Source organism: Pelodiscus sinensis, chromosome 7 (genome assembly GCF_052426305.1).
Source record: "Pelodiscus sinensis isolate ZL-2025 chromosome 7, ASM5242630v1, whole genome shotgun sequence".
In the NCBI taxonomy this organism is placed as follows: Eukaryota; Metazoa; Chordata; order Testudines; family Trionychidae; genus Pelodiscus; species Pelodiscus sinensis.
Genome location: NC_143058.1, coordinates 4,779,862 through 4,802,426, shown reverse-complemented (window position 1 = coordinate 4,802,426; position 22,565 = coordinate 4,779,862). Strand labels below are relative to the sequence as shown.

At 46.8% G+C, this 22,565-nt stretch overlaps 1 protein-coding gene across 2 annotated transcripts; it reads right to left on the bottom strand.

Annotated features, from left to right (window-relative positions):
* Positions 1-215: 215 nt before the first annotated feature.
* Positions 216-22,462, bottom strand: PECR (peroxisomal trans-2-enoyl-CoA reductase). Of its 2 annotated transcripts, XM_075933034.2 has the most exons (8): positions 22,308-22,462; positions 18,110-18,243; positions 9,142-9,307; positions 8,122-8,203; positions 5,295-5,391; positions 1,627-1,737; positions 907-1,018; positions 216-766 (listed from the first exon to the last, which is right to left on the bottom strand). In XM_075933034.2, the coding sequence occupies exons 1-8, from the start codon at positions 22,435-22,437 to the stop codon at positions 678-680; spliced, it is 921 nt and encodes a 306-aa protein (XP_075789149.1). In that variant the 5' UTR covers positions 22,438-22,462; the 3' UTR covers positions 216-677. The 2 variants fall into 2 exon arrangements, with proteins under 2 accessions (XP_075789149.1, XP_089635762.1); XM_089779636.1 differs by lacking the exon at positions 1,627-1,737.
* Between the last annotated feature and the right edge of the window lie 103 nt (positions 22,463-22,565).

The following is a 22,565-nucleotide window of genomic DNA, read 5'->3' as shown; positions in this document are numbered from 1 at the left end:
GTATAGACGAGGACTTTCACAGGGTTCAAAAAAGAGCTAGATAGATTCATGGAGGAAGAGGGATAACAAGGTGTCTTGCAGTCCAGGCATGCCAAGAAAGTATCACAGATAGGACTTACAAATGAAGCTGTGAAGCATAAATCAATAGTATTAACCAGTGCTGTTCTGTGATGCGGTTTTGTTGAATTAGATATGCAACCAACACACTCGATGTCTCAACTTTGTATGTTTTATTGATTTTGAAAGATACAGAAGTATTGATTGTATTATCATGCTGTGATTGTTCCAGATAGAACTGCCTCATTCCAACAGTGCAGTTCAGCTGCGTGTGCACTTCAATTAGCTGTTATAATTATTCTATGAGCTGAGTTGCGGAAGTGCTATATACCCAGAAGATGACTGAAAGGTTACTGAGACAGCCCAGAATGCTATTTCTGTGCAGAAACTAACATTCCCCATAGATTCCAACTCCCTTCTTTCCAAACACATCCAGAAAAAGGACTTCAGCGCACATTTGCTACTCATTAGAAGCTACGGATATTTCTCTTTCAATCACTTTGACATTGCCTACACTAATGTCCATGGAGAGTATCTTCCTCTCCTGGCTTTTTATTCACTTGATTTAGAGCAAGATTTTGACCACATTTCCATTGGCGATGAGGTAGAGTCTTATTTCTTCATAGCTTTGATGCAGTCTTGCCAGAAATAATTTTTCTGAGTGCCTTGGTATTGTCTCCTTCTGGTGCTGAAGGCCACCTGTTATGATCTGGGAGAAGTGATATCAAAAACCAAAAACAATTAGTTCAACTGCTAAACAAGCCCTGTGTTCTTACATCCTCCCTCACCCATCACCACCCTTCCCAAGTTGCGTCACTGGAAGACACTATCCCATCAACCCATTTTTACCTGGTATTTCCCAACTGCAGGAATATAAGCTTTGACCTGCATCCACCTTCACAGTTTCCCCAGTTATAAAGGACGCAGCAGGAGACAGCAAGAAACAGACTATAGGGGAGACCTAACAATGAAGAAAAATGCAATTTACTCATTCAAACTCCTGAGGCATATTGATTTCGCGCAGATGCATGGAGACATGGATCATCAACAACTTTAAGTTCCCAACCACAGCCATGGCTGCCACTTAAGTAATGTAGCTTAATACAACACATCTTTTAAGTTGAGCAGCAAACCGTAACTTTCTATTCCGCATACCAAGACCAGAAAAAGATGTAAAGAGGCTTTATTGTCAAAGGAAAGAGTGTTCTTACTGATCAGACATTTGACTAGAAGATGGCTTAATCCCTTACGCTTTTGCTTTCTGACATTACCATTCAATACTTCCAATTCTTTTCTCATTTAGTCAGCTTCCTTTGTAACTAAGTTGAGAACTTCTTTTAGCAGAAACAAGTGCTTATATTTTTAAATTCCCAGGGTATCTTTGGAGAAGAGGGTGGTTCTTTTCTGGTCTTCAAGCAATTTTTTTCACACTATTGTAACTTCCTCCAAGTTGTCCATTTTCTAAAATGCACTTCAATATTAACCATTTATTGTCGTCCATATACTATAATGGTGTTAGGGTAGAGGTACAGGAGTTAGAATCAGTGAACATGTTCTGAAATGCATTACCTCCTCAGGAACTGCTAGTCTCTTAGCAGGAATTTTTTTAATGAAGCCTTTAAACATCTCTTCACCAATACCTTTATAGTGTGCAACAGCAGTTTCTGAAAATATTACTCCCTGTATTGAGAAAAAAAAAAGCACAGCAAAATTAAAGTACTGCTGCATAAGTTGGATTCTGAAAACTTTATTTCCTGAGTCGCAGCTCAACATCTCCAAACACCAGATATAAAATCTCAGACCAAAAGAATTTTTTTTAATTACAAATATTAAGATTTGCTTTCACTGAAGGAAAGCAAAATAACCCAATAGAATGGCCAAAGGTTTCTTCTCTTACAGACCACTAGACTGACTGTGCTATCTGTATCATGGTGCCCTCCAGCATCCCAGCCAGATCCTGGGCCCTGTGTGTTAGGTTCTGTACAGAAAGAGACCTGTCCCTATTCTGAGGACTTTCCACTCTAGAGGAAGAAGGCCATAGCAGATAGAAGGGATGGGGGAGGGAAGATGAAAGCAACAGCTACTGGAACACAGTCACATCACCAGCTGTGTAATAATCTTCATGTTACAAGGCTGCTGGGCTTTCAAAGAGAAGCAATATTCTGAATTCCAACTGAAATTTTCCAGGTCATTAATCCATACTGTGACTACTAAGGTGATAGAAGACTTAGAGAAACATGGACTAGGGCTGAAAAATAGCGGTTAAATAGTTAACTAGAGATATAAGCGACTAGTTGCATGACCACTCGACTACTCGCTTCCCCCCTCCGCTGTATCAAAGGCTGTGGGGGGACCAGGAGCTGGTGCTGAGTAGGAGCCCAGCAGGCTCTTACTACATTAAAGTGCAGAGCCGCAACAGGAGCGCCCCTCCCCCACCATATCGACTTGTCGATGGAAATTCCATCAACTATTCAATTAGTCAATTAACCAACAGCTAACATACCTAAATGTTTAACCAGTTAACTGTGATCCCGCTGGAGGGGGCTGCCCAGGCCTGGGGCGCAGGACTTGGGCTGAGAGTCCACCTGTCCTTGCCCAGTGCGTGGGGCTGCCAGTGTGGTTGGGACCAGAACTACTGCTATGCATGGCCAGGCCAGGATTCCCCCTGCTCCTGCCTGGGGCTGCCAGCGGGGCTGCTGCGGCCCCAACCCAGTTAACTGGATAACTGTCTACATCCCTAATTTGGACCAGAGATTTTGGAGATTTTGGGGAATAGTGTTTAAATACAAGCAAGTAATTTCCTTTAGGAACACACTGTGCTTCTCTTGTACATGTTTCCTGGATGCCCCTGCCCAGATCCTACAGTGAAAGGTTTTTAGGGCTGAAATTACCACAAAAGTGGTGTGCCCATACAGGAACATTTGCATTTCTCCTGACTACAATGTGGATTTCCATAATTTACACAGTAATTTACACAGTAATCAAACCATTAAAGCTAGTCAGTACATAACTGTCCTATAACGTTAATACATAATTTGATACATCTGACAATTATAGCAATGTGTACTGGCTACATGATGTATATAAACACAAATACTGTGTGAATTAAAATATGTTTACTTATCCGAGATGCTGCTTGGCATATACAATAATGTGTAATTGATATGATTAAATGGATCATTATTAAGTCTTTTTAAACAAGCCAGACATACACACTATGTCTCATTACATCCAAACTACGTTAATTTATTTCCCCAAGATTTAATAAACCTAAAAAACTAGGCAAAAATTTCAACATTTAACAGTTGTTCAATACGTCTCCTGGCAAATATGATAAATTAAGCTTCCCAGGAGCCAGAAGGCAGCTTTTACCACCTGAATAGAACTGCACTATGTACATCCAATGAAACAGCCCATCCCCAAAACAACAATACAGCTGGTTTCTGAAGAGGAAGCTGAACTTGATTCATGCCATCTCATACAGGCAGAAGGAGGATCTCCTTACAGGCCTGTTTCAGAATCCATGTTGCATTCTCCTTACAGAGGTCAGAATGGGCAATGGGAAAGAAAGTACTAGAGAAAATTCTGCTCTTCCCTCATCTCTCACCAAAAATAAATCAAATCTGCAGAAATAGACTGAGGTTTAGGGTGAAACCTACAACATCTAGAACTGACACAATATCAACATCCAAAACTAGGACTGACATGTCTCTTAATTCACAGTACACATTAGCAATAGACAATTGTTCCATAACATTATGTAAACCAATTATTCAATATATAATTAGTTCCTCAATGATCTAGTAAGCATGTTTTAACTAGCCTGTACATTGGATTTCTGTCTACATGTGTTTCATTGATACAAATAATGAACATCTAACACAGATTCTTCTATAGTGACTTCTTCTGCACTCTCCAAACATCCATTCCCACTCCCCAAAAATAACCCCATTTTACATACGGGGAAATTATAGCAACAGAGATTAAGAGCCTGTTGGACATTTTACAGAGATTCTGTGTTAGAGCTGAGGACAGAACCTATTTCTCAACTCTCAGTCCCTAAACCAGAATGAGCAAAAATGTTTGATGGGGGGGGGGGCACATTTTGGAAAGTGGTTGAGGGCCACACTCTTCCATGACATTAATGGAGGAGGTGTGGGGTCTGGGGTGGAGGTTCAATGCAGAAGGGAGCTTAGGTAAGGGATTCGGGTGCAGGAGGGAATGTAAGATCTGGAAGGGAATTTTGGTGAAGGAGGTAGTTTTGGCATGGGATTGGGGTGCAGGGTCTGGGAGGGGGTATGGCCTGAGGAGGGGAGCAGAGGGCTTGGGTTATTTGGGGTAGCAGGGTAGGAGAGGAGGGATGGAGGGGCTGGGGTGCCAGAGACAGACTCTGGCTGGGAGACTTACCAGTGAGACTCTCAGCCAGCAACCCAGCACATTTCTCAGGCAGGAGCCTACCCCACCCCTGCACAGGCTGCAGAGCCATGTGCTCTGTGAATAGAAGCCTGAGGGGAAGGGGGAGTGGTGCTTCTGGGGCTGCCTGTTCTTCAAACAGGCAACTCCTATTGGCCAGAAACAGGCCAATGGGATTGTGCTGGGGGTGGAAGCAGCCATGAAGTACCACTCTTCCTTCTCCCTGATAAGTTTGTGGAACACAAAGGGACCAGAAACCACTTTTCTGAGTGGCATGCAGTGGCAGGGCAAATGGGAGTCTGCCTGAGGCTCTCTGCTGCGTCCACAGGCCAGATCCCGTTGCTTAGCAGGTCAGATCCTGCCTGCAGAGGGTGTTTTGCCCAGGCCTGCCCTACTCCATCGCCACATAACTTCCCTTCTATACAGTACACCTCCTGAATCACACATTCACATACTCACCACCAAAATACCGAGCATTGTGTACAATTTCATAATGTGCTTTGACAGACGTTTTCTTCTCTCCCAACACCCTTCAAGTGTCTTTCCACCAAGGAAGAAAAGTAGAGGAAGTGCTAATATAAACACGTAAGTGGAAATGATTTTACTGACCCCACGTTCCTGTCAGTGCAGGGACCCAGTGGGCTCTGAACACTTTTAAGTGGTGCAGCTAAACGAAGCTGACAATTTCAAAGCAGACACAGGGATTTAGCCATACAATGCCAATGAATTCTGCATTTTTACCCTTCACCCTGTTGGCTGAGAGAAATTTGAAACCTGGGAATATACTGTTGATAAATCTGATTAAATTGTATGTTGTTACTTACAGGGGCAACAGAGTTGATTCTCACTCCACTGTGGGCCCACTCTATGGCTAAACTCTTGGTTAGGTTATCTACTCCAGCTCTTGCTGCTCCAGTATGTCTATCACAGAGAAAGAAAGAAAGAATCAATTTCAACAAAAAACACTGCACTCTCTCACCACCCCATTGAAAAAATGTACATAAACTACAAACTTTATAGCTGGGCCAGTCAGAAAGTTGCATCTTCCAGCTTACTGAGCTGACTCCAAGAAGCTTGTTCTCCTAAAGATCAGCAAAGAGTCAAGAGGCAGCTTTGCTGAAAGCCTACAGGTTGTAAGATGGATGTGAGAGATAATATGAAAGAACCCCAGTGCAGAAAACAATTACACAATTGGACATGTAAATCAAGTGCAACTGAAACTCAGAAGTTAATTTGCCAATAATCACATGAATATATAGAAGCACAAAACATGATTAAAAGCACTAGACAGTGCCCCTTCCAGTGACCTGATGAAACCTCTTTCCATCTTGTTGTTACAGTAAATTAGATAGGGCTCAGGCTCTCCAGTTCTGGGTTTACTTCCCAGATGTGGTATTGGTTTCAGTGAGCACTCACACATTGCTCATGCCAGAGCAGAAGACTCCAAACTAATGTGCTAGCACCACCTTGTGTATTTCTAAGTTATCTTTACACTGAGTAGAACCAGCCAGCTTCCAGCTCTTAGCAAATGAAAATGAAAGTCCAGTAAGGGTTTTATGGTGGTTTGTCTATGACAAGAAGCTGCCTTTGCTGGAGTTTGCTGCAGAGACTTGGCACCTGTTGCTGGCAAAGAGAAGAAAAACTGCCAAAAGTAGATACACACGAACTGCTCAACAGAAAGGCAAGACACTGATTACACAAAGGAGTCAGCCTGAACCCATCAACCTTATTCTGTATTAGAGGCAGTAAAATGTCTGGTGATGGTCCTGTTTACTCCTTTACAGAAAATAAAACCTTGATGCTGTACATGAGAAAGTCACTCCAAAATATATCCACAGGACGAGGACTGGGAGAGGCAGAGTGAGCCTATAGGACCTTCAAGACTAAGTCAGAATACGCTAGGAGCACTCTGTGATGGGGTGTACCAAACCTGCACTGAGCCACTGGGACCGAACCAATCACTGTGGGACCGGGAGGCCATGCCCCCTTACCACTGCACATGTTCCAGGTGGAAAAGAGAGAGAAAAGGATGTAGCCCATCTTTGTCTGGGCTGGCTTAGCAGGAGGAAGGATATGTGCTGCAGGCTCCTGCAGACACACCAGTGGGAACTGTGGACTCAGGCTACGCTGTGGATGATCAGCCAACATAAAGACTGATTGGGATGTCAAGCAAGCTTCTGCCAGCTGAGGAGGTACCCAACATGAGCCTTGCAGTAAGAAGTGACCCAGGGAATACATCAGAAGCTGATACTTGAAACTTGAACTGAGAATTTCCCAACTTCATAGGGCCCTGGATTGAACCTGGTGGAGTGAGGTGGGCCCTGGTTTCCCTCCTCTCCCTCCTTGCACTTGCCACTAGGCATAGCTAAAATCATAAACTAACTGACTGCTTGGCCTTGTTTATTCTGCCCTGCCCAGAGGGTCAGAGACCCTTCACAGTTATTGCCTGCCCCAGTCAGGAGACTTAGGGGCCTAAACTAATTGCTTTGCTCTGTCCTGCCTAGAAGCTGCAGAGTGAGAGTTTACTCTGCCCTGACAAGAAGATTAAAGCTCCCAATTCCCAGGAAGCTTGGGAGGCACGGACTGTTTGCTGGGCCGCCTGAATCCCTCTTACTGAGACTGCCTAATCCAGCAGGGAGCCCTGATGATTGTGTGATGGGGCGTATGAACCCCACACTGGGCCTATGGGGATGGCCATACTAGACACACAGGGACCCATGATACACTCCTTCCCAGCCAAACCCCCATGACCCAACATCATTTCACAACTAGAGGACCCCTAAACAAGCAATTCCACAGCACTAGACAGGAGCACACTGCAGAGTAAGAGCAGGAGCACTGCAGAAGTTGCATACACAGAGCTCACACATCACAACTGTAAACAGAGGCTGCACTTACAGGTTATGTCTACATTGTGCTGCAGTGCAAACTATGAGGTATGAACTGCAGAGTGCACCAAAGTGTTGCACACTAAGGGCCCCAAGTAGAAGCTGTTGGCCTGAACTAACAGGCACAGCAGAACACCATTAATTCAATTTAATTGGAATCTGGGCCAGATCAGAGATCGACAAAAATTCAGATGACAATGGGAAAGTGTGAGGCTGCAATGCCATCTAGCGGCCATAAGACAGATGGCCTACTTCTGGACAGGCATATTGGTTCTTGTTAATACGGAAACCAGGATAAATCAATGGTTGGATTAACAAGGTTCTACTGTACCTAGTCACAGCAATGTAGTCCTCTAGTGAACAAAACTACCAATTCATACCAACAGCATCCACACAGGGCAGTTTGCATGGAACACTTAGTGGGCCCACAATTCACACTCCTGCAGCCTATATTGTGGCACAGTGCAAACAAACCCAATTTCACATGTTCCAGCTGGTGTGGTGCTCAGATTCAATATACTGCTGCAGCTGCCTACAAACCCAGGATAGATCCCTGTACATATAGCAAATACATACAGAAAGACATGTGGAAACAGTGTGTCAAGGAACAGCAATAACCACTCTTCCAAGCCCTGTTGCTGCCCAGTGCATAAATATTTTCTGTAAAAATATCCCCTCTTCAAAAAGGAGGCCCTGCTGGGCTTACTCAGCTGAAAGTGGTTAATACTTGTAGGTCAAGGATAGGGAATGTAAATAATCTTACGACATGCCAGGAAACCCTTTCCACATGTCCGCTATAATGTTGACAATGGCTCCTCCATGCTCCCGCATCCAAGCATTGTACACTGTATGAGGGGAGGAAAATAACCTACTCAACATCTTCATCTTTTAAAATGATTTTTCCTAATGATTAGCACATGCAGCTGGGAGCCAAGACTCCTGGGTCTAGTCCCAGCTCTGGCACAGACTTCCTATTGGCCTTGGCACAAATCACCTTGCCTACCTAAACCACAGTCCCCACTTTCTGAAAATGGGAATAATAGGTATGCTATGTAAAACAATTCATTCGTGTTTGCAAAGAGCTTTGAGAACTTCTGATGGAAGGACTAGGATCTTGATTCCTACTAAACTACTCTGCATTCATAACGAATAACTTGCACTTTTCTATCCAAGGATCACAGTGCACAAAATGTAAATTTAGCCTCACATCCCTGCTGTGAAATAACTATTACATCTATTTTACAAAAAGGGAAAGCAAGATTAGAGAAGTTAAGTGGCCTGCCTAAATCTACACAGATCTATGACAAAACCAGAAATTAACTCTCTCCGAGCATGTCTACATAACAGGGCTGAAGCTGAAATAAGCTATGCAACTAGAGCCACGTCAATTGTGTAGCTTAAGTCAAAATAGCTTATTTCAGCTTTTGGCACTATCTGCACAGCAGGAAGTCCAAGGAAGAACACTCTTTCTCCAAATTCCCTTATTCCTCATACAACAAGGATTACAGGAGTTGGAGTAAAAAGTCCACCAGCTCAATGTTATTTTGACATTATGTCAAAATAACTGCTTGTAGTATAGATGCAGACTATGTTATTTCGGAATAACGCTGCTGTGTAGACGTCCCCTCAGATATGGCTTTAGCTACAAGACCACCCTTCCACCCTTTTCATAAGACATTTTATATATATCTCCATCTGTATGCAGAGAAGGGAGTGGGGGGACAACAGGCGGCCATTTAAAGTTATTGGCCTCCTAGTATTTCTTGCCACATCTGGTCCTCACCTGCCTTGCAGCAGTAAAAGGTCCCAGTAAGATTAGTTTCAATGACAGCATTCCAGCCCTTTGAACTGATGGCTTCAGCAGGACTAGGGAACTGGCCTCCTCCATTGTTCACCAGGAAATCGATCCTGCCATGCAAATCCAATGTGGATTTCACCAATGCTTCCACCTAATAAAAGCAATTTAAAAAAATGTGTAGGTTAATTGGGTAGCCTGTCTATCCTATTTCAGTAGCATGCACACCCCATCTACAAAAAGAACGTGCCAATGCATTAACCAGCCTTCCACAAGTTCATTCAGGCAAGTCTATACTCAGGCTGAGAGCTCAGTTTGACAGCTTCAGACAATGAAGACTAGCCTGAGTCATTATCTGGATGGGAGCTGTCCTAAGAATAATCCTGGTGCTGGACAGGTCAGTACTGAAATACAGGGGAAACTGTGCAGATGGAGGTTATGGGTTGTTTTAAATAAAATGTAAAAGTCAGACATGTAAACTCAAAGTAATTAAAAAATCCTATGACACTTCTTCCCCTGAGATTCCTTGGTCATTGTGAACCAAAACTGCTCCTGCACCAGCCCGTTTGCGGCAGCCAGGGCTGGTCATGGGCAGGGGCTGCTGCCTGAGCCCCTGCCTGCAGCCAGCCCTAGACACCATGATCAGGGATTGCCTGGCAGCAACAACCCCAGCTTTGCAGCAGCACCCACTGTCCTACCCTGCTGCCTCTGATAAAGGCAGTGCGGGAGGGAGGGCAGGTGGTACCCAGAGACATTGCTTGGGGAACTGGCTTTTAAGCCAGGTTCCCCCAGCCCCAGCCCCTGTTCCCCGCTTGCAGCCTCTCAGAGACAGCAAGGGGAGGGTGCCGCAGAGAGCACGGAGCGAGTGGGGACTGCTTGAGTCCCTATTCGCCCCATGCTGCCTGCGGCACTTCTGCTTCTGAAATATACAAGAGCCCCACAGGGCTCTTATACATTTCAAAAGCAGACACGCCTGCAGTGGGAATCCGCATGCATGGGGACTAAAGCAGTCCCTGCTCGCACTGTTTCCTGTTGTGCCTCTGCCTCCCCTGCCCCCAACAGAGACAGTGCTGGGGGGAACTGGCAAAGCCAGTCTCCCCCACCAGCTCTTACTTCCCCACCTTGCTGCCTCTCTTTGACAGAGGGAGCAAGGGTGGGGGGGAAGTGACTAGTTGAGTCAACTATCCGATAAGCATTTGCTTATCAGACTGACTAGTCACATCCCTAGAGAGATCCAGTTGTCCTGGGAGACCCAACTTACCCTCGGCTTCACAATCATTCAAAAATTGGGAAGAATCTGCTTAATTATCATCGCAGTAGATGCTGAGTGGAGTGTGCACATGGCAGTTTCAAAGAAAGGTGGTGCTGAATAAGGGTAGGGTTGGAAACTATGGACAGAAAACTTGCGTAAGATGAGAGCTGCACTTTTTTTATTTTGCACAATATTTGTGAGTGTAAGAGAGAGAGCCTGCATGATGGGTGTGAGGCTGACGTGCAGAAACTTGCTCGCCAGGCATCCGTTAGAAAATAGAAGCCACCAGGGCAATACCATCAAGGATGCCTACTTCTCTTAAATTGAGTTTGCATTTGTGCCTTGTAGGACGTGGCAGGTTGGACATTTTGTTCCTAGTTTGTTCTCCTATCCCCAGAAGTGAACATCCAAATTAAAAAAAAAAAAAAGAAAAGCGCAATTTTTCACATTAGGTGTACCTAGAAGCACTTCAGTGGTGCAGTTGCATTGATATAGCTGCACCACTGTAGCATGTCTGGTGAAGATACTTTATGCTGACAGGAGAGTTCTCTCTTGTCTACATAATTACTCCACCTTTGAAAAAGGCTGAAGCTATGTTGGCAGGAGAGTATCTCCCACTGACATAGCGCCAGTGTGAACAGCATTTAGGTCAGTGGCGGATTTAGAGTTAGTGGGGCCCTATGTTCAGCTCCATTTTTGGGGGCCCCCGGAGACCCAGCCAAGAAAAAGAACATTCACTTTTCCTGCCCTGTTTGATGTAATTGTGGATTGTTCTCCTCATCCAAATCCATTTTTGGATATTGCTCAGCTTTTGGCTTCAGTGATATCCTGCAGCAAGGAGTTCCACAGGTTAATTACATATGGCATAGAGAACAAGCATCACAGCTCAACTCTGCTTGTGGGCAGCAGCTACTCACTAGGTGCAGGGCAACATTACAGAGGCTGGAGGACTCAAGAGGAGGGGGCAGTGCAGGTACACAGCCAGCTTCCAGAGAGAAACAGCTCTTTCCATTTCAAAGTATGGCTTTTTCACATGCAGGTTGTTCAGCACGTGAGCTTGCCATCCCCCGGCCACCCTCCTCCCCTGCAGTGGGCAGCCATGGCTGGCCGCCACCCTCCCTTCCCCAGCTCCTCGGAAGCCTTCCAGCCCATGGTCGTGCGACTCACCACCTCCTCCCGTCCCTTCTGAGGCTGTAGCCTGCCGATGAGCCTCTCCAGAGGGACTGGTGCTGAACTGCCCAGCCCTGGGGGCCCCCATATTGTTGGGAAGCCCCATGCCAGGGCACTATATGTTTCATTGTAAATCTGCCTCTGATTTAGGCTGCTGTAACTTGCGTTGCTCAGGGGAGCGAGGTCTTCTTCAGACCTCCCAAAAACGTAAGTTACATCAACTTCAGCAGTAGTGTACACTTGCCATTAGTCTAAGATTCTGTTTTATCCCCTCAGCAGACATGCTGGAAATGCAGAGAGAAAAAAGGATCTGGTTTTGCACTGATTGCTTGAAGCCCTGTGTGTTCCCAGTCCCCTCTACAGAAGCCAGTGAAAATCATTGAGAGCTACACGGCTTTGCTAACATTTCTTTTCCTAGGTGAATGTTTTTAAATAAGCTCTCCCCTGTGGGACTTTTGGGGATTTTACCAAAACAGATCACTCTAGTGTCTGCTGTCTCACCATTTTGTCAGAAAAATAAAATATATAAATAAGAGCTGTGTTTGCCATGTGCCAGCCTTTGCTGTTTATCTCCAGTCCAGCTCTGCAGCTTCCATACTTTCAGACTACAGCTGTCCTTTAAATAATTTACCAAATGAAAGCATTTTTATATCACCAGAGGATTTCTTCTGGTTACAATAACCACAGCCAATGCAGTGAGAGAAAGATTTATTAGCAGAACCAATACAGCTCACAAGGGTGAAAATAAGGAAAGAGTTCTGTATTGATCCTGAATTTGAAATAGATTTTCAAAAATAGCCCAGCTAATTGAAACTTCCTCTTTGGAAGCAAAAGTCAAGATACAAAGTGAATTATCCATCTTCTAAGGCAGGGAGCAGGCCAGAAATGGCAGTGGGGGAGGATTGCTCTAGGGTAACCAGTTACCTCTTCACATCCCTAGTCATTAGAACCCAATTTGCTATTTCAGAGGAAACAGCCCTTGATCCATGAAAATAGAACAGGGACACCCCAAGTGTTCTTTACACAAACATATTCCCGAATTCCTTTTCCCAGAAGTCTTAACACTATGGTGTCTAACACGTTAGCCACTAGCCAGAGGTGGCTATTTGGCTGGCTGGCAGATGCTAGTTAGCCAGGGACTTAAAATAGATTTGCTATGTCTTTACAAAACATAGTATGTAAAACAACTAGAAACAAGACAATGAAGCAGCAGCATTAATAAAAAAAAAAAAAAAAAGGAACTTGACGGGTGACAGTTTATGAAAGCTCTTCATCAGCAAGGATTATTTCCTGCATACTTGGTGAAGACATCTGAGCTGGAAAGCAAGAAGGCTCCCAAGTACACAGATTAAAAGAAACATCAAAACGTGCATTCATTAAGTTATTCCCTGACGTCTATCATAACCTGGCTCCTGCAGCAAATGACTTGCAGGCTGAAGAGAGCTCTGGCAGCCCAAATACAAGTGGTACATGTAGAGAGATGCATCTTCAAAAGCTTTGCATTATGCAGTTGCCAACTAGGACAGAGAAGACAGAGTGAATGCTGTGTGCTCTTTGGAGATTTAGAACAGCAAAATAAGAGATCTTTTGGCAATTCTGAAAGCAGTTTTATTCTTCTTAGGGCTCCTCTACTTAAGAATCTCCACTCCAGTTTCTCTAAACAGGATTTACATCTGAGATAAAATTCTTGTGTGTCCTTGTGGAATATGTAGGATATTTTCTGATATTGTTTATACCTATATTATAAACTGCAAGGAATCTGATCAGATATGCGTTGTGAGGTGCCTGCAAAAATGTTATAAAAGTTGCCAAGTATGATAATCTTGTTTGTTTAAATCACCTTTGTATTCTGAATTACAGATATGCATATTTATATTTCCAAACTTGTGCTGTTTGTGTGCCACACCCAGCACTGCCTAAACTACTTGACAGCCCATCAAGGTTCATCAGTTGTACAATATACCCATTGAAAAAAAGCCAGGGACTATACCTGACATGTCAGCAAGCCATGCAGGCATATGCCTATAGTCAAAGAACTCTACATCTCTTCCATGTGCGCTGAAGCTTGGGTTGGGACACAGGAAATATAAAAGCTATATGAATATGAAAGACAACTACAGTAAAACTCCAATAATCCGGCATCCAATAGTCCGGCACTCCTGATAGTCCAGCATCAAAATGGCAAAAGCCTAGTGAGTGAGCTTTGGCAAAAAATGAGTCACAAGGTAACAGTGGAAGCAGCTGAACTGAGCGAAAAGGGTAAAAAAGGGTTAAAAAAACCTAAAACATTACAGTATATTGTATACAGTATGTACAATAAAAAGGGTTAAGAACACTTTATATACAGTATATACATAACCATCTTATAGTACCTCCTGATACTCTGGCATTTTTGATAATCCAGCACTACCTAGGTCCCAAAGGTTCCGGATTATCGGAAGTCTACTGTACATCATTTCCATTTATTCTTCACTCCTGCTTCTTACCTCTGGAGTAACTTTTCTACAAACCAAAGTTCTGAATAAAGGAGCGAATGACCTATTCAAGCTGTGGATATGTTCCAGAACAACTTTTGAGCCACCAAACTCACCAATATTTCTAAGAATGGATTTTCTCTCTCTGTATGTATCAGAGGGCTTAATCATTTAACAACTCTCTCCTTGTTTTTCTTTACAATAAACCTTTAGTTTTAGAGATGAAAGGATAGGCAGGCAGTGTGGTATTTTGGGTAAGACCTAAATTGAATACTGACCTGGCAATGTGGCTGCTCCTTCAAGGTCAGAAAAGCATTTTGTATAGTATGCAGAAGTTTTAAAAAAAATTGATCATTGTACTAGACCAGTGGTGTCCAACACGCTAGTCACTAGCCACATGTGGCTATTTGGCCAGTTGAGTGTAGCTAGTTAGCTATAGCAGTAGCCACTATAGCTTCAGAACTGATTGGACATTCGAGCGGGTGGCTGCCACAGCCCGGTGGTTGGAGGACCAGTGGGCTACGATTTTGGCACCCTTTCACATGGACCCGGCCCAGCTAGCCTACCGTGGCCTGTCCAGGAAGGACACCCTTCATTACCACCGGGTCAAGGAGGCTATCCTGGACCAGCTAGGCGTCACCCGAGACCCACCGACAGAAGTTCCGGGAAGTTCATTACTGCAACGGAGCACAGCCCTGGGCCGTGGCGCAGAGAATCAGGGAGGTGGGGAACCGCTGGCTAGACCCAGAGGCAAAGACTGGCCTGCAAGTGGCAGAGCTGGTGTACCTGGAGCAGTTCACCCATGTCCTCCTGCCGGAGGGGCAACGGTGGGTCCGACGACACCGCACAGGCTCCCTTGACGAGGCTGTCGGACTCATGGAAGACTTCCTGGCCACCGAGGGGATCGATGAACCAGGGCGGCCGTGGACGGAGCCCTCCCGTCCTGCACGGCCGGGCCCAGGGACACAGAGGGACAAGAAGCGCCCTGGCCGGGACGCAGCCCCATCCCGGGGGGAGAGGAAAAGCGGAGACTAGCCCCAGTGTGGGCCCAACCTGCTTGTAAGGAACCCACCAGCCGGGGGGTGAAACAGAAAAGGAGGCCCCGTAGACACCGGGGACCAAGCCCAAGAAAAACCTCTGCTTTGAGTGCGGGCAGGAGGGACACTTCTGGAGAGACTGCCCATATATGGATTGTTCCTATGGGCAGGTGCTGATGGTGAGCCGTTGGGGGCCCAAGGAGAGTCAAAGGCTGACGGTCCGAGTACACATCGGCGCAGCCAGCGTAGACGCCATGGTTGACCAGGGAGCAGCCACACCCTCATCCGTGCTGACCTTGTGGACCCCGAGAGGACCCCCAGTATGGATGCAATGTGTCCATGGGGATGTCTGGGAGTATCCCAGGGCGTGGGTAGCCCTAACCAACGCAATTGGGGAGACCCGGTGCCAGGTGGCCCTGGTCCCTCGGCTGACCTATCCCGCGATACTCGGCCAGGATTGGTGGGGGTTTCAACGCCTGTGGGAGGCGTGGCAGAACCCCAGGGGGACCAGCCAGACGAGAATCAGATTACCTGACTCCCACTCCTCGGCAGCTGAGCAGGCTTTATATCATCCCAAATCTTCAATCACATCTGAATTCCAAAGAAGTTGGCAATCCAGGATTCAGCCAATTAGTTAATCAAGTCTGTGCCTATCACTTTCAGACTGAGCCTCATTATTGACAAGCATGAAGACCTGAAGCCATGAGAAGCATTTAGGATTTTCAGTAAATTTTTGGTCACACGGAAGACCATGCAAATTACAAACATTTTCCTGCTTAAGAATGGAAGTGAATCTCTTGTCACAGCTGCACAGTACTCCAAGCTCTGTATCAGTGGATCTCCAGCCAGCAAAGAAAGATGAAATCGCTTTGGCCTATATAGGAACAGCATTGGGGTGCTGTCCAGACAGACTGCCGCAGAGCAAGAGGAGGCATTCCAATCCCCAGTCCAGGGCTGGGTACAGTAGCGCAGTGGTTCCCAACCTTTTTATACCATGGACCAGCAAACCCATTCACAAACGTTTGGTGGACCGGTAACATTTTATTTGAATATTTGCACATTCATTATGGTAATTAATGTTAAAAGGTCACATGTTCTTTTACATCACATCTATACACAAACAATACATGTCATAAGGGATCAGAGTTTGCAGATATCTACAACACTAAAAAAATTCACAGAAAGAATTCCCCTCTGGCTGCTGGGTGAGGCAGCCCCTCCCTCAGGGGTGACTAGTGCCTGAAGACGGAGGGGCGCAAAGAGGGGCACCCACAGCGGCAGGGGTCATGGGAGGCACTCTGTTTAGCAAATGAAATGTCAGGGACAGAGGAGCTGGTGACCTCAACTGCGATCACCAGTCACCTCTGCCCTTCCCCCTTTCTGTCCCATGGGATGGGGGAGCTGCCATTGTAACTTACCCGTCTCCTTTTGTACAATCCCTGCCCCAGCCAAGCTGTTCTTGCTCCCAGACTCCCCTCCCTGCATCCCCCGAGTTTCCCTTCATTGCACCCCTGTTCCCATCAGTCCCCCCTGAATCCCCGCCAACCTCCCTTCAGCACCTCCTGCCCCTGCCTCACACATCCCTTTTCCCCCTCATCCTCCTTTCTGCTCCCACCATTCTTCAGCCGCCTCCTGACTCCACCCCAGGGCTGGCTCCCTCCTGCCCCACACAAGCTGGGAGCTGGCGGCAGCTTCCCTGGGCCTCGGGCAGGGATCACAGCCAGCTCTGCTGGGTGCTGTCCAGGGCCAAACCCACCCCCTGCAGGCATCACTCCCAGAGGGGTAAATGGATGGCCAGGGTTGGGGAGCTGCCCTGGAAGAGACTGCTGGGGAGCAGTGGGACTGGTCCTGCTGGAGATTCCCCCTCCCAGCTGCAGCCCAAGCTCTGGGGGCCCAGCAGCAGCTCCTGCCGGGACTCAGGGATCCGGCCCGGAGCCTGGCCTCAGAGTCACCATGAGCAGCCGCTGCAAGTTGCTTCCTGTTGGGGGGGCCAAGCCCAGTTTTGGCTCCCAGAGCCGCTGCCTGCTGCTGCTTGGTCCTAGTGAGCAACCCGCCATGCTGTAGCCCCTGCTCCTGGGGGCCCTCCCGCTCCTGGGCTTGGGCAGTATCCCCTGGATCAAGGCAGCGTCTTGCAGAGAAGCCAATGCAGCGCTGGGTTAAGGAAGAGACAATCCCAGGGAGAGGAGAAAAGGGGTTTCTGGGAAGACTGGACCTTGCTCCAGAGACCCGCCGAGCCAATCATCAAGGCATGGGTGTGGCCTGGCAGTGTGCCATGGCCCAGCAGCTAGCAGTCCACGGCCTGGCAGTTGGAAACCACTGCACTAGCTCCCTGCCTCTTTGATCCCACATTTACCACAACACTACACAACAGTAACCACAGGATCAGCAGAATGACCCTGTACAAGACTTCTGAAAGATCCATATATTGTTTGGTTTCTGAAGCTTGATATGTAGAGTCTACATTAGATTTGAACAAAGGCTTACCCAGCCTCAAAATGCCCTATTATACCCTGACCAGAGGGGAGTAGTCAATGTCCCATCAGATGTTGGCAAGTCAAGGAGAGCAGCTGATACCAGATTCCCATTGGAATTTCTTAAGTGGGGCTAGATATTTAAGTACCGAGACAGGGTTAAAATAACAATAAAATCTAAAGTGTCAAAGATATTTTTACTGGGGCTATTGCAGATTTTATAGTCCTCCTCTCCTCATCCTCCTATGCACACTTTTCTAGAGCACTAAACCGAACCAACCCATTAAAGATCAGGAGGGCATACCCAATGCAGTCATTTCCTTCAGTGACAGGCAAGCTCTAGGAAATGGTTCATTTCAGTCCTTTCTGTCTTTTTCTGCATCTACATTTTTGTAACCGTAGATCAAAAAATTCTACTATGCATTTACCTGATCTATGGCACTCTTTTTTCTGAATAAGATCATAGAAAAGCCTTTGAGGACTGAGACAACTTTAATAGCATCATCACATCTTTAACATTTAAGACCCCCAAGAGTAATTAGTCTCAATTACCTCCTTTTCTATGCGGATATTGCACTGTATGGGGGTCACTTTGATTGGATCTGTGGAAGAGATGTTAACAGCCAACTCTTTTGCAGCATCTTGTAATCTGTCAAGTTTACGAGAGGCAATAACTACATTGCAACCTGTTAAAACAAAAGAACCTTTAGACAAAAACTGTTCAAATAGGATTATTGTATTAGAAATTTAGTACAGTCAGAGATTTTTGGTAAGACTGGTAGGTCGTTACCAGCTGCCTAGAAGTTGGAGATCAGCACTCAGTGTTACTTTCCTATTTCTGTGGATTCTCATTGATTTCCCTCATTTAAATTCTGGAAGTAAGGAGGCTCTACAATCAGAGTCAGGTTTATTTGCAGGGTCCCGAAGTGATTCAAAATTTGGCTGCAAGTTGCTTTGGCAGATGGGGCCAGAGGGAAGTTATTAGGGCAGCCTGTAAACTGGTGAAACAGCACAGCACCCCCATTTATTACAATTATATTATCTCAGAACTGTTAACAAATGTTCAAAGACATTTAAAATTCTTGGACCATACACAAGATAATTAACTGGAGTTCAGAAATACATGAATTTAATACTCAGAAGAGTTGCTGGGTGATGGCCCTGGAGACCAAACTTCTTTACATACACATTGTGGAGAGCAGCAGCGCAAAATTTCTATATGCTGATCCAGGGTTCTTTAACACTCAGGGCTGAAGAGAGTGGGAAGAGAAAGGAGCTCAGTCTTCATGGACCATTTATAAGCTCAATATGGGGGAGCTCAGTTAATGCCAACTAGAGTGTTATTTTGCTATGTGTGGCCACTTGTTCCCTAGGATATAGACTGCTACAAGCAAATTAAATTCACATACCTGCTAGTGTTCAGGGCCACTTTGCTTTATGAAGTACACATACTAGACCAAATTCATCCCTGGTAAAACTCCACTGATTTCTGTGGAGGTTCATCAGGGGTGAATTTGACTTCTCATTATTTCCTGACCTTAACGCCAAGGGAAATACACCAGCGGCATGCCCCTAGAAATGAGTATTTTGGTGAGCTGATGTTTTGTCTTATGCTACCAGAGTTAAATGTCCTGCCTGTTAACACAGGAATTCCTAGCATTTTCACAATAACCTGACCAAAAGAGTCAAGTTATTCATGAATTTTGAGGACAGCTTAGAACAGTAGAGTTCAAAGTCTTGTCCCACCAGAAGCGGCACTTCTGATAACCTATTAACAGGTAATGCTAATTCAACAAGTAGTATTAAAGAAAGATGAGCCAATGAACAAAAGCTAACAAAAATACTAATTCTTTGTATAACCGTATATATAAATATCACATGGTATTTTATGAAAACTAACATATTCAAAGTACTTAAATCCTTCTTTTTATACTGAACATAAGAACGGCCATACTGCGTTAGACCAAAGGTCCATCTAGCCCAGTAGCCTGTCTTCTGACAGTAGCCAATGCCAGGTGCCCCAGAGAGAACGAACAGAAAAGGTAAATATCAAGTCATCCATCCCTTATTGCCCATTTCCAGCTTCTGACAAACAAAGGCTAGGGACACCTTACTGCCTTAATAAAAACGTTTTTGTTTAATAATAAACCTAGTGCAAATAAATTGTTACCTGGGATGTGGGGGAGCACAGCTGTACATCTCTCATTGATAAACAGGGTGAACATATTAAAGAGCTTACTGTGCATAACTTATTTTATAAAAGATGGATTTATTAGGAAGTTTGGTTCCTTTTGAGGGCTCTGCTTTTGGGTGCTGTCAAGATCCTATAACTGATCCCTCCCAGACCTGAGCTGGTTCAACATCTGTGTTACTCATCACTCACTAGCATGTACGGACTTCTGCCTGCCCCCCTCACCCTACTGCCTCTCTATCAGAGGCAGCAGGAGGGGAGAGAAGAGGGGAAATACAAAGGCAGCTGGGGGTGGAGAATGCGAATGCATGTAGTTGACAGGATTAACTGATATGACCAGGCTTATTGGTTAACCATGTAGTTATCTACACATTGACATTCCTTGTCACAAGAGGATCTCTGTGATCCAACCCATCACACAAGGTGTATTAGATTTCAGCCTGGACCTATACAAGACCTTGGGCTCATGTCCTGATTAAGAGCACATATGTTGCCAACTACATAGACCAGAAATCAACAACACTGGAAAAGTTGCTATACCAAGATTTCAGCTGATGAAAAGTATTAGAGGCTTCATTCTACAAATTCTTTACTATCAGGCAGTATGCTAACTACCAAGACTGTACGTACTGATATCTGTGAATATATTCACAATAATAGGGACTACACCCACTAATAAGCATTTCAGGGCCAAATCCTAGATCTCTAACGTACGTTCCATAATATCAGCTTTGAAATACTGTGGAAACGTTGCAAAAGGGCTTAACCATGGATTACTACAAACATATCAGGGACAAATAAAACGTTCCAAGCAGGGGTCCTCGACCTGTGCCAACAAAATGCTTATTGTAACATTAAGACACTTTGACATGACCATTTATTTACGAGGCATGCTTTTTCTCCGGGTTTAGAGCAGGGATGTCAACGTGTAGTCAATTACATGATTAACTGATAAACCTGGTCTTATGGGTTAGTCCTATCTACTACATGCACTCCCCGGGCTTGCTGCCTTGCTATCAGATGCAGTCCGGGGGAGAGAGGACAGGAGCCAATATGCTCAGGGAGCTGGCTTCTAGGCTAGCTCCCCATGTGTGCCAGCTGCTGTGGAGCCACCTGCCCCCACCTTGATGCCTCCCACAGAGGCAGTGTGGGGGAAGGCAGAAGCCAGCACGCATGGGGAGCTGACTCCATGCTCCCACCTACCTTCCCTCACCCCATGCTGTCACCTCCTACAAAGCCACGGGGTGGCTTTCAAATCATCTCCCTGTGCATATACACTCCCTGGAGCTGCCTGTCCCCCGTGCTGCTGACTTTTTAAAGCGATGGAGTGGGGAGAGGGAGCGCAGAATCAAGAAGTGCTTGTGCCAGTTACAAAGTAAGAGATTGTTAAACTGGTGCAACTTTATTCAAACACATCCAAATGTCAGGACAAATGTGTTTGTCTTCTGCTGCATCACCTAAGGCTCAGAGCTTATTATAGGATAATCCAGGTGAGTATTTTGAGGAGAGGCCTGGAAGGATAAGTGAAGCACAAGAGGTGATTAAGTACATCGCTAACCTCCCACTGGCACACTCCCAGTACCCAGTGGAAAGTCAGGTGATCTGGTTTCAGTCCCTACTTCTGACACAAGTTTGCCATGGAATCTTAGGCAAGTTACTTAGTCATGTTCTGTGCCTCAGTTTCCCCCATCTTTGCATTATGAACCTAAATTAGAGGGTGATGAGACGCTGAAGATTTTCTTATAAAGCATCTCTGACAGAACGGGCCTGGGTGCCTTCTTTGCACACCCGCCCCAAAGGTCCCCACTCCTTTCTCCCCCAGGTCCATCTTGTGCACCAACTATTTAGCGTGACACTCTATTCCTTCTGCCCCACCTCCTCAGCTGAGTGCTTCCCCCCACATCTCCTTTCTGCTCCCCTTACACCCCGTCCAACGGCTGCCCCCTCCCTCCCCACACCCCTCTCTCCCAACGGCTCCCTCGCCCCTCCGTCCAACGGCTGCCCCCTCCCCTGATCCCCCCCATCCAACGGCTCCCTAGCCCCCCCCCGTCCGGCCCCCCTCTCCCCCTCCCTCACCCCCAACGGCTCCCTCGCCCCCTCCCCTCCCTTCCGTCCGTCCAACGGCTGCCCCCTCCCTCCCCACACCCCTCTCTCCCAACGGCTCCCTCGCCCCCTCCCCTCCCTTCCGTCCGTCCAACGGCTCCCCCCCTTCCCCTCCCCTCCGTCCAACGGCTGCCCCCTCCCCTGATCCCCCCCATCCAACGGCTCCCTCGCCCCCTCCCCTCCCTTCCGTCCGTCCAACGGCTGCCCCCTCCCTCCCCTCCCCTGATCCCCCCCGTCCAACGGCTCCCTAGCCCCACCCCCGTCCCCTCCCCCCTCCCTCCCCCCCCCAACAGCTCCCCTCCCCCTCCCCCATCCAACGGCTCCCCCCCCCCCCCAACGGCCCCCTCCCTCCCCTCATCTCTCCCTCTCCTCCCAACCCCCTTCCTTTCCGTCCAACGGCTCCCCCCAACGGCTCCCCCCTGCCCTGAGCCCCCCCGCCCAGCGGCCCCTGCCCACCTAGGCCCAGCAGGTCGGCGCTGATGGCCTTGCCGATGCCGGTGCCGCCGCCGGTCACGATGGCCACGCGGTTGCGGAAGAGCCCGGCGGCCAGGACCCTGCAGCAGCCGCCGCCGCCCGGAGCCGCCATCGCCGCACCCTGGGGCCCCGGCCTCCCACGTGACCCCGCCGCGCCCCGCCCCCGGCCTCAGACAGCGCCAGGGGCTGGGGGCGGCGGAGAGAGCAGCGGCCAGCGCCCGCCCCGGACACTGGGGAGGC